Source organism: Sarcophilus harrisii, chromosome 3, assembly GCF_902635505.1.
Source record: "Sarcophilus harrisii chromosome 3, mSarHar1.11, whole genome shotgun sequence".
Taxonomy (NCBI): Eukaryota; Metazoa; Chordata; class Mammalia; order Dasyuromorphia; family Dasyuridae; genus Sarcophilus; species Sarcophilus harrisii.
This window is the reverse complement of record NC_045428.1, coordinates 567,264,600-567,281,068: the sequence shown is the minus strand read 5'-3', so window position 1 is coordinate 567,281,068 and position 16,469 is coordinate 567,264,600. Positions and strand designations below refer to the sequence as shown.

Below are 16,469 nucleotides of genomic sequence, written 5' to 3'. Positions count from 1 at the left end.
CTTTTGTACAGCACTCTCACCTTCTGATCACTCAGTTTATCCCCTAACCCCTACCTCACCCAGAAGGGCCCCTTCTCACCCACAGATCGACAGAACCGATGAGTATCTGTCAGGACAGACAGAAAGTCTCGGAAATCCACATGTCCATCACCTGCAGAAACATTCAAAAGTTCACACAAAGTCTCCTTCCCAACTCCCACCCACGCCTTCTTCCCCTCAGCCACATGATTGTCTTGGAAATGAGCTATTTTCAAAGCATGGTTTAGTTCTGCCATTCCCTCTCCTACCTCCATAAGGACAAAAGGTCATCTCTTACCTAAACTTTTTTTTTTGCCTTCCTTACTATTTAACAGTTTTCTGTAATCAATAATCAACTTTAGTAAATGCTTGTTGAATGAGTGAATGAGTTACTGAATTTGTGGTTCCTATCTCCCCCCCTAATCAGAGCTTTCTGAGATTCAGGACTAGGCTTCCCTATCAGGTTGGAAGGTTACCCAGGATGGGGACACATGTAAAAGTGTGTGTGTGTGTGTGTATGTGTGTGCGCACGCATGTGTGCGCATCAGACTGGGAGCTAGATTAAGTGAAGCGATTGTGTGTCAACCATCAGAACAGAGACAACTCAGGGAATGTAGGATCATAGATTTCAAGCTTAGAGTTCATCTTAGCCCAACTTGATCATTTTAGGGATTATACTGAGATCTCAGGACAGAGTACAAATGGGGCCCATAGATGTAAGCTGCTCTCTCAAGGTCACTCAAGTGAAGTGGAAGGGTCCAGATTTGAATTCAGTTCCCCTGCTTACTAAATCCACCACTTTTTGTACACTAAGCAGGAACTTGGTCTTCTCTCTCTCTCTTTTTTTTTTTTTTAAAGCTGAACTTGATCTTTTCTCTCAGATGGAGACCTTTTTGAGGGCAGAAACCCCACTCTATCCTCTGTTTCCTAACTCCTCTACCCATATCTCCCCTTCCTTTACTTCTCTTCTGCAAGACTGGGACTCACTCAAGTTTTTTTGCATCAAAATTTTCATCATATTATCTCTATTTTTTCTTTGAGTTAAAAAAGCCCTGGGTCACTTGATGTAGCTTGGTGCTTCAAGGCATTTTGAAAATTGTGTCCTGATGACTTAAGATATCTCTCTGTTACTTTGCACAGACATCCATAAAACAGCTAAGCTGTAGACCAGTCAATGGGGCAATGTCTCAAGGTCTTAGTTTCCTTTTCTCTATACAACAAAGGGGTTGGATGACATCCCATTCCACGATTCCATGATACTCCCTTGGGAAGAGTTGATGAATGTTTCAGTTGGGCTGGGCAGGTATTATTTGACCAGTGAGAAAACTTGGGCCAGGAGGGGTGAGATGAAATGGCTAAAATCCCACACTGATTATGAGATGTGTCAGTGCCTGGGACAAATCTAAAACTCTGGTCTCATGACCTCCAGTGAAGGTCCCATTTTACTCCAGTGTCGGTCTTCAGCAGAGAGAGAGGGAGTTGTCAGGGGAAGGGGAAGGGACCCTTGGCAAAGGGTTTGCTTACCATTCACATCAGCACTTAACAGGACATCAGCCATCTCAGTTTGGGTCCTAGATATTCCCACTATTGACAGGATGTTCTTCAGGCTGTGGATGTCAATTTCTCCAGGACCACAGAAAAACTTGAAGTAGTCTCTAAAAGCTATTTGGAAAATGGGAGTAAATCACTGGAGGGAACTGGCTAAGGAAATAATGAGCACCATTCCCTCTTCCTGGATGTGAACAAAGATAAAAAGAATAAGAATGAAAAGATTTCAAAAGACTAAGGAAGTCATCCAAGCTACCAATAATGAAATGGAAAAACACCCCAAATCACTAATAATCACAGATATGTAAGTAAAAGTAACTTCAAAGTTCTGCCTCACCCACCCCTAGCAATTAGAGATGGCAAAGATGATGAGAGGAAAAAGACAAATGTTGAAGAGGCTTCGGGAAACCATATCCTTGTGTACTGTTAGTCCATCCATTTGAGAAAACATTTTGAAACTGTGAACAGAAAGTTACTAAATTTTGTGTACCCATTGACTCTGTCTCTGTGTCTCTCTGTGTCTCTGTTTCTTTCTGTCTGTGTCTGTCTGTTTCTCTTTGTCTCTTTGTTCTGTCTCTGTCTCTCTCCCTCTGTCTCTGTCTCTGTTTCTGCCTGTTTTTATCTGTCTCCTTTTGTCTCTCTGTTTAATATCTTTATATGTATCTGTATATAGATATATGTGTATGTATATATGTATGTGTGTGTATATATATATATATATATGCAGATACAGACATATACAGATATGTGTGTGCTATGCATGTCAGGCCTATAACATTCAAAAAAGTCAAAGAAAGAGGAAAAGAGCACATAGATAAAAAATACCAATAAGCAAACCTTTTTAAGGTAGCTCAAAATTGGAAACTAAGGGAATATCATCCTGTTGGGGAATGACCAAACAAAATGTGATATTTAAATGAAATAGGATATTATTGTTCCATAAGAAATAATGAAATGGACAGTTTCAGACATGATATAGAACAAAGTAATAAAAACTAAGAGGGTAATATGTACTATAATAACAATAGTATATAAAAACAATTTTCAAAAACTTTAGACCTCTGATCAACATAATGATGAATCATGAGTCCAAAAGAAATGAAGATGAAACAGCACTCCCCTTCTAATGGAGAGGGGAAGGGAGATGAAGAAGCATTTATATAGTGTCTATTATATGCCAGAAACTGTGCTAAAGGCGTTTTACAAATATCTCATTCCATTGCACCACCTGCTGGCTCAGAGGCTTGATAAACTTAAATTCCAAGGGAGGAGATACATATCTTCAGACACAGGTAATACTGGAATTTGTTTTCCTGGACTGTGCAATAGTGGATAAAGGACTTTATTTTTTAAGAGTTTTGTTTTTGTTACTGTTTTTTGTTTGCTCAGGCAAGAGACAGATTAATAATAAATGAATGCTGGTTGCGTGACCACCAAAAGAGAAGAATGGTTCCCTAAATTTTTTCTCCCTCTCTATCCACTCATCCACCCCCACAGGAGGAACATTCCAGCTCAATTCAATAGTACTTTGTGTAGCCCTATGTATGTTACTAAGAAAGATAGAGTTAAAATAAAACCTATTGTCTCTGAAGCTTACAAACATAGGTACAGATGGTGAAGAGAATTGATTGCTGAAGGAAATTAAGATGAATTTCTTGGAGTTTTCTTCACTCAGTTTCTAGGATATGTATGGACCCTAACTGGCATTATGGAAATGAAAAAGAGCTTTTCTACTCAAGTCAAAAGTTTAGACGGAAAACAGCCTGAAAGAAGGCAGCAAGAGAAAAAGATAGAGATTTACTTTAAAAGCACATGATTCTCTATAGTTATCTGTCTGGGGTCTGCAACTTAAGAGAACTAAACTGAAAACTGGGCTTTATAAAGGCCCATACTTTTATAAATATATATGCTTTATAAAAAGCTGATGGATACTCCTTCGAAGATGATTCTTTGCAACTAAAGACCAGCAGATGGCATTAAAGAATAACAGCTCATAATAGATGCCCAGCAGAGAAAGGAGGTACCCCATAGAGAAAAACACACTTATATCACTAGTGGGTCACTGGCAGCTCCATAGCAACAGAAGGATGAATTTCTTCTGCTGTTTGTGTTTCCCTTCACATATGTTCCCTGGCCAAACATAATCCTTACATATGCTCCTTCCTGCATGTCCCTTGGCCTTCTATGTGCCCTCCCCTTCATTGATGGTCAAGTGCAAAAGAAGAGAATTCATTCCTCTATGTGTATATGATGATGTGGGGCAATTTTTCTTTACCTTTGTTTTACTATATTGTTAAATTACTTATCTTTTACTGTGAATTAATCTGTACTCTGGTTAGGCTAGCAAATGAAAACACATCAGTGGGGGCTCGTGAGCTATGCTTTTGAGCAGATGCCGATCCACAGATAATGCAAATATGGAACTTTTTGAGGGAAGTCTACATAATGGGGAATCTGGGTGCTATATATTTTGATATATGATAAGATGTCCTTGTTATCTTTCAGTACTTAGATCTTATTTTTTCCTCTTGCCAATTTGTGACCACGAGGAAGGGGCAAAAAGTAGAAAGTAAGGATAATGGTTTGGGATAGAAAGGATTATGAGTTCAAATGATCTAGGATTAGAATCATAAAAACATATTTCTGTAACACTTTTAAAAACACTTTTCCTCATAACAGTTTTCCGAGGTATGTATTGTAATTTTTATTTCCCTCATTTTACAAATGGAAAAACAGAGACCCAAAGAATCGGTGATCTAAAATCATGGGATTAGAGATTCAGAGCTGGAGGGAATCTTAGAGATCATCTAGCTTAATTGTCTCATTTCATAAATGAAGAGTAGCACTGGAAAGGGAAAATGACTAACTCCATAGTTACCAAAGCAGAACTTGTACAGAGATTCAAATCCAGGGTCTCTAACTCTACTCCAGGGAAGTCAGATGAAATTCTGTGTGGTTTTCTTGTTTTGTTTGCTTGTTTGTTTGTTTGTTTAGGAGGGGCAGGATTTCAGGAGGAGTAAAGTTGATCAAGAAAACTCTAGACAACTGAATATCTTCCAGCTCATTTGATAAAAATACAGAACCTTAAAGGGCAAATAACAATACACCAAAACTGAACTCCCTGGCTTTTTTAAAGTCTCAAATAAAACCCCATCTTTTATTGGAAGTCTTTCTCAAAATCTTTTAATTTCAGTACTTTTCCTTTGTTAATTATTTCTTATTTATCTTGCGCAGAGCTTTTTCTGCACTATTTGATTATAAGCTCATTAGATTATAAGCTCCTTGAGGCTCAAGAATATTTTTTTTTGGGGGGGGGAGTTGTCTCTTTTTCTAATCCCCAGTGCTTAGCACATAGTTAGGTACTTAATAAATGTTAATTGATGGACCGAGTAATGAAATGTTGACAAAATTAGACATTGCAAGGGGCAAGGGGTTTCCTTGAAATGTAAAAAAATGCTTATACCATGTTAGTCCTTTCAGAGGAGTGAAGGATTTCATTGAATGTGACAGGATAGGCTCAAGGATCAGCCATACCTCTGTATGGCCTTTAAAAGCAGGACATATATAACCCCTAGGGCGACACCTTGAGCAGTGTGAGCTCCAGAAATCAAGAAGAGTGCTTTCTATGGAAGAAGAGTCCAGCTTATGGAATTGTTCCTCACCCCTTGGGAGAGGAATCCCCTTCCCTTTGCTGTGGGTCATACTATTTCCTCACCCCTTGGGAGAGGAATCCCTTTCCCTTTGCTGTAGGTCATACCATTTCACAACAGAGCCACCCATCCTATTGGAAAAAACCATCACTCCTGAGCCGGCTTTATGAGAACACAGAGCTTAAGGTGCAACTACAGGAGAGCAGCAGCGTTAGGATCCCTGCTGTTTGCTGTTATGAGAGAGTGCAGCCCAGGCAGACAGGGAGGGATAATAACATGGAGCTGCTGTTCTTGTAGCTCATCCCATCTCAGAATCTGTGAGCTAGAAGAGACCTTCACAGCCATCACAGCCTATCCAGAGTGAAAAGGTAGCTAAAAAACCATCATCCAACCTCAGCTTGAACACCACCACGGAGGGAGAACTCACTCCCTCCTTTGGCACATCAAAAGTTATAACATTCAGGAGGTTTTTCCTAGTACTGGGCTTAAATTTGTCTTTCTGCAACTTTCCACTGATTTACTTTGTCCCTAGATCGACTGCAGGAAAGCTACACTCTAGCTACGGTCTTTGTTCTTAAGAGTTCAAAAAGAACAAACAATAGTAAAGTGCTTCAACATATGGTCAAGAACTAAGACATCAAATCCCATCATCAATTCTTATTATCCCAGGAAAACACAAGCTGGGAGACCAACCACATGGCAAGCAAGAGAAAGACTAAAAAGTTTGGCAGGTTACAAAATAGCTCCAGAGAATTATATGTGGCTCCCAAAAGGTGATACATTATAATCTTTTGTCTCTTATAAAAGATTGTTTCAGAATCCTTGGCAAAGAAAACAGGAGAGTCAAGGAATTGTGCCTCCCAAGAAGATCTTGTTCATCAGGTCCTGATGGACAGAGAATCCGAGATAATGATCCTCAAAGTGGCAGATCTGAGTCAAAATCTGAATGGAGATGGAAGGAAGACTTTGGTATTACTCTGGGCACTGGCAGTGATACCAAGTCTTTCCCAGCCTATGGGGGAATTTTTGCCAAAGGGCAAGACCTTGAATTCAGGGATCAGGGTCTCTCCTACTGCTACTGACTCATGCTACTCTTGCATTAAGGGAATACAGACTGATACTGGGAGCAAGAGACAGCTCTTAGCCTACATAAAACCCTACCTTCAAAAGCAGCCTTTCCCAGTCTCTTAGTTCTAGTGCCTCCTCTCTGTTCTTTTTTTTTTTTTTTTTTTTTTTTTTGCAGCTGAAGCAATTGGGGTTAAGTGACTTGCCCAGAGTCACACAGCCAGGAAATGTTAAATGTCTAAGACGAGATTTGAACTCCGGTCATCCTGACTTCAGGGTAGCTGCTCTATCCACTGCACCACCTAGCTGCCCCTCTCTGTTATTTCTAATCCATCCTGTCTATATCATCATCGTTTACATTTTATCTCCTGCATTGGACTGTGAGTTCTGTAACAACAGGGTATGTGTGGGGGGCTGTCTTTTGCCTTTCTTTGTTTCCCCAGAATTTAGTCTGGAAAATAGTAGGAGTTTAATAAATACTTATTGACTTGACTAGATAGAAAATAGTAGAAAAGCTTAATAAATATTTATTGACTTGACCAGATGGAAAATAGTAGGAGCTTAATAAATACTTATTGACTTGACTAGACTGTTCATGGGTCCAGAGTTGGGACTTTCAGGCCAAGGGACCTGAGGACGTGGGGTCACAGCCAGATTATGAAGACATATTAGGGGTTCACCACAGAAGTATCCGGATGATTTGGCCAGGAACCAAACTGAGAGATCATGAGGTCACTCAGGAAGCTCAGTAGCATTTGCTGGTACAGAATACCCAGAATGCTAGGCACAGTATTCATATAATTCTGTTGGTATTTTTGCATCACTGTTGTCTGTCATATGCATTGCATAAACCTCTACTCTGTCTACAAGGATGTTACATAATGGGTACCTACAGACCGTACATAATCATCTGCTTCAATTTGCAAGGAGTCAAATTGTTTACTGCGGGGAGGAAGGAGGAAACATGGAATACTGGGAAATAATGCTAAGGTCCACAATGCAGCAGTTGCTTGGAGGAAGCTGGAAGAAGAAACTTCTGAATGGGGGTAATGTGGGATATAAGCAAGAAGCAGCAGATGAAAGTAGCCCCCCCTGGGTTAGAGTCAAGGAATTCCCGGAGCTACAGGGCCTTGTTGAAAAGTAGTTGTGGCCAAAAGGCAACATCAGTGATTGACCCAGAGCTATGACAGCAGCAGACCTTGAATCAGAGGAAGTACTTCTTCTGAAAATGGGGAGACAGGCTCAAGGATCTATGATTCCAATCTTAACTGGGATATTTCTACCTGACTTTGTGAGCTGATGGTGACTGGATAGATTCAAATGAAACTTTTCCCCTTGTTATTTAAACTTAGCAACAAGTCTTTCCTGTCCTTATTATTCCTCTTAATAAATCTGTTCTCTGTTTCTTATCTTACTATTTTTTGTGGAATCAGTAGAGTTAAGTGACTTGACCAAGGTCACAAAGTTAGTATGTGTCTGAGGCTGGATTTGAACTCAGATTCTCCTGACTCCAGGGCAAGGGTAATCACTGCACCACCTTTACCTTGCTCCCCTTTACCTTGCTATTTTGCTAATTACAGGGGAATGAATAGTGCCAGTAGAAATAAGCCAATCCTAAAGGTCCTACAGAAGTCTCTGGGTGTCCAGGAGGGCAAACATTAGTGACTTGAGATTTTTGTAATAAGGATTTTGATTGATAAGCTTCCAAGACTGGAGCTGGTGCAGTTGATTCCAGAAGTCACTTTTCTTGGGTGTCATGGCAACAGATTACAAATAAGCAAAGCCAGCGCTCAGGTCCAAGTTTGACTCTAAATCAAAAGTGGTCTTCTGGACCACATGCTTCCTCCTCACTGCTCCCCTCCCGCCCCTGCCCCATTCAAAGCCCAACCCGGTCCTAAATCCCTCACCTTCCTCTTGCTTCTGAGTGAGAACCTCATCCTTCCACTCCTTGAAATTGGAAGCAACAGGAACAGGGTCACTATCCTTTCTGTAAATGTGGGAGGCAACAGGCCGAGCCGCAGCCTCCATCCTTCTTATTGTGGAGGCGGCCACAGACCTGGGGACAGGGAAAGTCAGGAGGAAGGAGGTCATGTGAAAAGAAAAAAAGAAGTCCAGGCTTCTGTCCAGACAGAAACCTTGCCCACCCAATCAGGCTAAGGTCCTTGAACTAATGAGAGTACCAAGAACTCCTGAGTGATCTGAGATAGATTGGGAGAGAAGAATGATAAAGAAGAGAAGATAGAAAGACAGAGGTAGAGGAGAGAGCTAAAGAGGGGGAGAAATTGGAGAGGGGGGGAGAAAGTCAGGACAAAGAAGGGGAGGGATTTTTTGTTTGTTTTGTTTTTGTTTTTGTTTTTCTGAGGCAATTGGGGTTAAGTGACTTGCCCAGAGTCATGCAACTAAGAAGTGTGAAGTGTCTGAGGCTAGATTTGAACTCAGAGCCTCTTGACTTCAGGACTGGTGCTCCATCCACTGTGCCAACTAGCTGCCCCCAGGGAGGGATAGTATTTTTAAAAGAAGAAGAAGAAAGAAAAATAGAAGAGAGGAGAAAAATAGAAGAATGTCTGGAGGACAGAAAAGGAGAGAGAAGAGGAGAAAAAAAGAGGAAGGAGTTGGAGAAAAAGACAAAGAGGAGAGGAGAAAAATGGAACAAAGGAGGGAAAGAGAGAGAGGAAGAAAAAGGTCAGAAAGTGAGATGGAAACATAAAGAGGAAGAGTCAAAAGAAGAATGATAGAGAAGAAAGAGATAGATGAGAAGAGACAACGATTGAAACACAGACCTTGGAAATAAGGCAAGAACTGCCAGAGGAAAGTCGAGAGAGGGAAAGATAAAGAACGGGGAGACACACATGGGTAAGGAAGGAGAGAGGAAACAGAGTGCATGGCCAAAAAAAAGGACAAGGAATGAAAAAAAGATATACATCATTTAGGGAAAGAGAAGCTCAAGGGATCTAAGTAAGAGAAGGGGGACGAGCAAAGGAAAGAGAGGAACAGATTGCTAGAGTCATATGGGGTGAGGTTCCTGCCCCTCACATTCAGGGCCCTCCGGATATCCCCGACCTGTCTATCCTCTCTACTCTGCCCTCCCCGCCCCCCAGCTCCCATCATCACTCCAAAGGCAAGCAGCTTTAACATGAGCTAGGGACTGAGCCAAGGCAGGAGGGGCCCGAAGTCGAGCAGACAAAGGATGTCTCAAGCTAGGGCTTCCTACCGAGTCTTGCTGTTTGGCCTGTCCAAATTCCGATGCAGCTCTGCCTTCTTCCAATTCTTTTCTGGGTTGCTTGGAACTACTGGGGAGTTCGAGGCCTGGGTGGGGCTGGATGCTAAGTTCAGGGACACAGCTGACCTCCAGGATGTGCTGCCCCAGGCCTGCAGCTGCCAAGTTAAAAAGGATTCTTCTTCTTCCTGCAAGAAGACATTTCATGAAAGCTGGCTCCCTCTTTTCCAAGGACTTGCTCATCTCCAGAGGTCAGAAGAGTATTGCTTTATAATTGAGGCAATTCCCATCTTCCTTGAGTTCCTTAATACCCTCTCTCCTCTGAAAACCAGTCTTTCCTCCTATCATTTCCCCTTCTCACTTATCCTCATTTTCCCTGACATTACTCCCCAGATCAAGGATTAAGCTGGTATGTCCAGTAGGTCAAGTGGATCCGAAGTCCTGGGCTGAAATTCTCTTTGCTCATTAATCTTGCAACATTGGGCAAGTCATACTTCCCTTCTGTGGTCCTTGGATAGGAACAAGACTCATGATTTCATTAGTTTAGGGAATTCCTGCATGAGTATGTCAAAACTGGACGGGCCCTTATAACAGAGAATGTCAGAAGTTAGAGGGCCCTTAAAACCCAGAATAAACCCAGAATGTCAGAGCTGAGAGAGTCCTTAGAACCCAGGATGTCAGAAGAATGCTGGATGTCAGAGCTAGAAAGGTCCTTAGAACATAAAGTATTGGAACTGGGAGAAATCTTAGAACATAAATTAAAGCTAGAAAGAACTTTGGAACACAATATTCAGGACTAAAAAGTCCCTTAGAACACAGGATGTCAGGGCTAAGAGAGTACTTAGAACTCAATGTCAGTGCTGGGAGAGTCCTTGGAACATAGAATTTCAGAGCTGGGAAGGCCCTTAGAACAGGGAATGTCAGAGCTGGGAGGATCCTTAGAACATAGGATGCAAAGTTGTGAGGGCCCTTACAAGACTAAAAGTCAAAATTAGAAGGGTCCTCAGAACATAAAGTGTCAGAGCTGGGAGAACTCTTATAACATAAATTGGAGCTAAAAAGGACTTTGGAAACAATAAGCAGGACTTAAAAAGTCCCTTAGAACACAGGATGTCAGAGCTGGGAGGGCCCTTGGAACCCAGAGGGCTCCAAACACCTGTTCAAGCCCACCCAAATGTTAATATCAGAGCTAAGATTCTGCCCAGACCTCACACCTCCTGGCTCCACACCCAGGCCTTTTCCCAGCACTAGTTTGGCAGAAGCGTTTGGAGGGAAATATGGCAATTTTGAAAACCTGGAAATTGGTTCTGCCTTCTCTAGGGTCTTCATTAAAAGCTAAGTGAGTCCCCTCTGATTTTTCCTTGGGTGTAAGTGACCTAAGGTACACTGGTGCCTGCTAGGTAAAAAGGCTGGTGCCTGCTAGCTCTCATCCCAAGCTCTTCCCTAACTGAGCCCTCCAGATCCTTCCCAACCTTTCACCCCAGAGTCCCCCCTTTACCTTCCAGTCTTCATCAGTCTCTTCCTCCCTGTCATCCTTCTCTGTTGGGACTATTTTACCTGGACGATGAATAGGAGGCACTGCTGGGCTTTGTACCAGCTGGGCCTTAGGACCCTCTTCCCTAAGCAAAGAGGGGTCAAAGGCACAATGTCAGCCTGGTCTCTTCTAAACACAGCAGGACGAGGAGATTGCAAAGTCAAAAGTGCCTTGGTGGTGGGCAATAAGCTGGTGGTTATAATTGAACACTTGTTAAGGATATGGTAGGTGGGATTAACATCACCGTGTTTAGAGCTGAAAGAAACTAGCCCCCAGCTTCTCAAACTGTGGTTTGCAGTCCATATGGGATCTCGTCACTGAATATGAGAGTTGCAAAATTATGATTTATTGTCAGTAAATGTTTGATTTATATACCTATTTTATATACCTATATAACTGGGGTTGAGAAGAATAGAAAAGTTTAAGAAGCTCTGGTCTAACTCAACCTTTCTGAATTTTTATAGTTAATTTTGCTTACTTAAAAATAAATGTTATTGCAATCATTTCTTTTTATTATCATATACATTTCCCAATACAATCCCCACCATGTTGTCTCCCAGAAAGCTATCTCTTAAAATAAAGAATTAAAACAAAAGGGAAAAACAAGTTTCAGCAATTGAAATAGAAAAAATCCTATTATATTCTATGCTCCACTTCTACAGACCCTAATTTTGCAAAGAAGGGGGAGGTACTTTCTCATATCGCTTCTCTGACAACTCTAAGTTCACAGGAAGAGACGAGGAAAGTCCAGAGAGATCCGGGGATTTGATTTCAGGGGACACAGCTATGAACCATCAGAATTCGAATTCAAAACTGAGGCCTCTGAGTACGATTCTAGTGCTTTTTTGTCTACCCCATGTGGAATTTGGATTTCAGGCTGTGGTTATTTGAAGTTCCTTCCAGCTCTAAGATCTATGATTCTCCCTTTCCTTCATCATCCTCCCCAGCTTGCTTCCTGAAGGCCTCTTATTTGATAGTATCCCAGGTGTGCATCCCTGGTTTCCTCCTTTACTCGCTGTGTTATCCTGAGAATGTTACTTCCTCTCTTTTCCTCCTTTTCCTACCAGTTAGTCCTTATCTTATGTAAAGAAAATTCTCTATAAATGGGAGATTTTAGAAATGAAAATCTACTACTCCCTCATCTTTGCAAAAATGGGAGACTATGGATGAGGAACAAACGCATGCACTGTAGTACTTGGTTGGTGTATTGGTTAGTTTTGCTGAACTGCTTTTTTTTCTGTTTTGTTTTTGTATTTATTATAAGGTTCGTGGGAAGCGAGAGAGGGAGGGATACATTGGGGAATTAAGTTGATCTAAAAACAAAAAATAGCAATAGAATGTTTTAAAATCTTAATGGGGACTACTATTGAAGTGGGAACTTTTAAGCCCCTTTCCGAGAGACCCAGGTCTTCCTGAGCCAGGCTGGATGGTCAGCCCCTCTGCAGGCCCCTGGCCCTTGAGTGATGTTGGTGGCTGGGCAGAGAATCAGTAAAACAGATGGTTGGAGACTCACTCACCCCACCTCAGGCTGTAAGGGTGTTGGGCTGCGCTGGGTGTAGGAGCTGTTCGATGAGGCTCTCTCCATGGGCAGTGGTGTAGGCAGCAGGGAGGACCCCTCATCATCCTCAGATCTCAGGTGGATGCTTTGGTCCGGAGTGTTGTCCTCAAGCTGCTCTGAGTCTTCCTCAGCTTTCAGGGAGGGTATCCAGATGTTCTGAGGGACTTGGCTGTCCTGGGAGTTTGGTGTTCCTGGTTGCCCCATGTGATCTGGGCCTGCCAGTTCCTTCTCCATCAGTTCCGCTTTGTCTTCGGCCTGCTGATCCATAAAGGCCTGGTCTGGTGACTCTAGCTATTAATAAGAAAGCCAGGGATCTGTACTTGAGCCCCACTCACTCTCCATCCCTACTCCCATCCTGCTGGGGCTCTGATAGTTCATGGAAGGTCAAGGTCCTGGTGGTCTTGAATCCCAAGGTGAATCCACCCCCACATTCTATTAAACCGCCCGGTCATCCACTCAGGCCGTCTCACTCTGTCCGTCTCATTCTGTCTACCACAGACTTGCTCCTCCCCACTGGGAATAAACTTTCCTTATCAGACCTGAGACATGGAACTTCTCCCTTGGTCTTCCAGAGCACGGACCCTAGTCCCTGAGGAAGCTAAAAACACAGCTGGGTCATGTGGTAGCTGAGCCTGTGGGAACCAGCTGACAGAGCCTACTGTGTGACTATGAGATGGCCCTAGACCCCATGACCACGCTTTCTCCCAGCTCTCACGCTCATACCATCCACCTGCCGCTGCTCACCTGCTCCTCAACACTGGGACCAGAGCTCTCTGTGCCAGACTTGACAGCTGAACCTCCATTTCTGGTCTTCTTGTACCCCAGTCCCTGTGGAAGTTAATCCACGCATCTTTGGAAGTCCCACCCTAAAGCTCCACTCACTGATTGAATGTGTATAACGTAGCCCCTTTAGCCCACCATGACCCCTGGCTGGCCCTGGGGAGCAAACCCTCTGCCACCTCCCTCCGACAACACAGACCATCTGACGTGTGATGGGACATCACTCACCTGCTCTTCCCCGCTGGGACTGCTTTTCTCCATAGCAGACTTAGCGGCTGAACCTCTGCTCTTCTTGTATCCAGGCCGTAGTCCCTGGGGAAGTTAATTTATACACCTTTAGACATCACACCTAGGACCCAAACCAACTGATTGGAGGCTGAAGATGTGTAGCCCAATATAGCCATTGGCTGGCCCTGGACACCAGACTGTGCTTCTGCTAAATTTCCACTCAGATCATCCCCCCGTTACCGGTCCCCCGCTCACCTGCTCCTCCCCAGTGGGACCAGCGCTCTCCATACCACTCTTGGTAGTTGTGCTTCCGCCTCTGGTCTTCTTGGATCCCTGGGAAGTTAATCATCTTTAGAGATCCAACCTAGAGCCTAGCCCTGTTGATTAGAGACTGAGCGTGGACAGCCTAGGCCGCTTAGCCTGCGGCTGGCCAGAACAGCCACCCACCTGCAGCCAGCCACCCAGGTCTCACCTCATCTACCTGTCCCCAACTCACCTGCTCCTCCCCACTGGGACTGGCACACTCTGCACCAGACTTGACAGCCGAACCTCCATTTTTGTTCTTCTTAGATCCAGACAGCCCCTGAGGATGTTAAATCTGTACATCTTGGGGGATTCCTACCTTAGGACCCAGCTCAGTCAACTGGAGACCGAGAATGGACCCCCTGTTCACTTAGCTCAGTATAACTATTGGCGGTTCCCAGACCGGCTGTGCTCGCACTAAACCTCCCACCATTCACCCAAACTTTCTCACTACCAACTTGTCGCCAGCTCACCTGCTCTTCCCCACCAGGAACAGATTTCTCCACAGCAGACTTGACAGCCGGACTGCCACCTTTGGTCTTCTTGAACCTATGCCCCAATCCCTGGGGAAGTTAATCCAAACATCTTTGGAGGTCCTACCCTTGGGCCCAGCCCAGTTGATTGGAGACAGAGTTGAATGGATGTGCCCGAGAGCCCAGTCTAACCACTGGCCAGCCTTGAACATCAAACCGTGCTTTGACTTAAACTCCCACCACTCACTTCAAGCTATCTGAACACTACCTGTCACCGTTTACCTGGTCTTTCCCACTGGGGCCAGTCTCCATATCAAAACTGAGACTTAGCCCTCAATACTTCGGGGTCTTGTATCCCCAGTTCCTGGGGAAGTTAATCCATCTTTGGAAATCTCACCCTAAGGCCCTAACCAGTTGATGTATCCTACCCCACTTAACCCAATATAGCCATTGGCTGGTCCTGAACAGCAGGTCATCTTCTGCTAAGCCTTTCCCTTCCTACCACCGACACCACCCATTTCACCTTCTACCTGTCACTACTGACCTGTTCTTCCCCAATACTCTCCATACCATTCTTGACAACACAACTTCCACCTCTAGTCTTCTTGCATCCATGGACTAGAACCTGGAGAAGTCAATTCATATATTTTTAGAGTTCCCACCCTAGGGCCCGGCCACGTTGATTGGAGACTGAATGTGTGTCCCAGCCCACATATCCTGGTATAACTGCTGGCTGGTCCTGGACACTGCCCCATGCTTCTACTTAACTTCCCACCTTCCACTACCCATCCAGACCATCACTGACCTGCTCTTCCCCAGAATTCTCCACACCAGACTTGACGCTTGAATTTCCATTTCTGCTCTTCTTGAATCCATGACCTAGTCCCTAAGGAAATGAATCCAAACAGTTTTGGAAGTCCCTCTCTAGGGTCCAGCCCAGTTAATTGGAGACTGAGTATATGTACCCTAGCCTATTTAGCCTAATATATGGCCCTGGCCACTACAGCAGACTTCTACTCAACCTACCACCATCCAGACGTCCACCCAGATTATCTCACCCTGTCATCAACTTACCTGTTCCTCGCCACTGGGACCAGGGCTTCCCATACCAGACTTGAGACTTGCACCTCCACCTCTGGTCTTCTTGAGTCCATGTCCAAGTCCCTGGAAAAGTTGAAACACATTTTTGGAGCTTCTCATGGAAATTAATTTGAGACCCAGTACAACTTAAGCCACTTAGCTTAATGTAGCCATTGGTTCTCCCAAGACACCATATCCCATAATCCATCCATCCATCCAGCCTAAAAACAATCCCTAAATTTCAAGTATCCTCAATCAAGAACTATCCTGTGACCCTAGAAGCCCTCTAATACCTTGTTCCTATCCGTTGAGGAAAATGAGCATTGGAGGTATTCCTTTGGAAAGAAAAACAAAACAGAATGAAAATGCTGTGGATTTCATTAGCAACTGAGGCCCCTGTGAACTGTCATCACTATTGGCCCTTGTATCCCTCCCCACCACAGAATCCAACCCTACCTGTATGATGCCATCTGCAGTTGTTTCCACTTACTTCTTCCAGACCTCGAAAACACTGGCCTTCTGACCTGCCTCCTGTGAGGTTAAAAACCCCACTTTCCTGCTTGCTCTCCCTATATTCTTATCTCTATCCAGTTTAGCCATCCCCCTTCCCACTTCATATCTGATGAAAATGAGACCCAGGGAGATGCTATAACTTAGCCGAGGTGTCCCTGCTAGAAAGGATCGGTGGGGGGAACGTGAGCCCAGGCTTCAGAGCCAATACTCTTTCTAGTCTGTCTTCTTGTCTTTTCCTTCTTTATCTCCAACTTTAATGGGAAGGCACTCTCCTTCATCCTGATCTTCTCCCATTCTTTTCATCTCTGGACATTCTCAGAAACTTTGCTTCCTACTAATACTGCCTCCTGGGTTTGTCTCTCCAGTGCAATCTGATTATCCTCTTATTAACTCCGACATCCTTGGGTTAGAAAGAGCAAGCATGTGCCCTGTTCACTGCCTGACCCTCCCTTTTTAATCACTGCTCAGCAATGTCTCCTCTTTTGAATTGCAGTCCATCGGT

At 43.8% G+C, this 16,469-nt stretch overlaps 2 protein-coding genes across 11 annotated transcripts in view; one reads left to right on the top strand and one right to left on the bottom strand.

Moving 5' to 3' along the window:
- The window catches only part of NECAP2 (NECAP endocytosis associated 2), a 96,273-nt gene that overhangs the window by 42,477 nt on the left and 37,327 nt on the right, over positions 1-16,469 (top strand). The gene's annotated exons all lie outside the window — the stretch shown is intronic.
- Positions 1-16,469, bottom strand: part of SPATA21 (spermatogenesis associated 21) — a 32,708-nt gene that overhangs the window by 6,522 nt on the left and 9,717 nt on the right. For 7 of the 10 annotated variants that reach the window (XR_004233376.1, XR_004233375.1, XR_004233374.1 and 4 more), the window contains 15 exons: positions 15,748-15,789; positions 15,449-15,538; positions 15,180-15,260; positions 14,919-14,999; positions 14,375-14,464; positions 14,095-14,181; positions 13,854-13,931; positions 13,599-13,682; positions 13,335-13,418; positions 12,550-12,881; positions 10,997-11,117; positions 9,493-9,686; positions 8,189-8,337; positions 1,543-1,680; positions 80-151 (listed from right to left, as the gene is read on the bottom strand). Coding sequence is in view for 7 of the 10 variants with exons in the window: in XM_031962767.1 (XP_031818627.1) it covers positions 80-151; positions 1,543-1,680; positions 8,189-8,337; positions 9,493-9,686; positions 10,997-11,117; positions 12,550-12,881; positions 13,335-13,418; positions 13,599-13,682; positions 13,854-13,931; positions 14,095-14,181; positions 14,375-14,464; positions 14,919-14,999; positions 15,180-15,260; positions 15,449-15,538; positions 15,748-15,789 (1,723 nt within the window). In the remaining 3 variants the exon portion in view is untranslated. The remainder of the gene's footprint in view (positions 1-79; positions 152-1,542; positions 1,681-8,188; positions 8,338-9,492; positions 9,687-10,996; positions 11,118-12,549; positions 12,882-13,334; positions 13,419-13,598; positions 13,683-13,853; positions 13,932-14,094; positions 14,182-14,374; positions 14,465-14,918; positions 15,000-15,179; positions 15,261-15,448; positions 15,539-15,747; positions 15,790-16,469) is intronic. The other 3 variants (XM_031962766.1, XM_031962765.1, XM_031962764.1) reach the window with 3 other exon arrangements.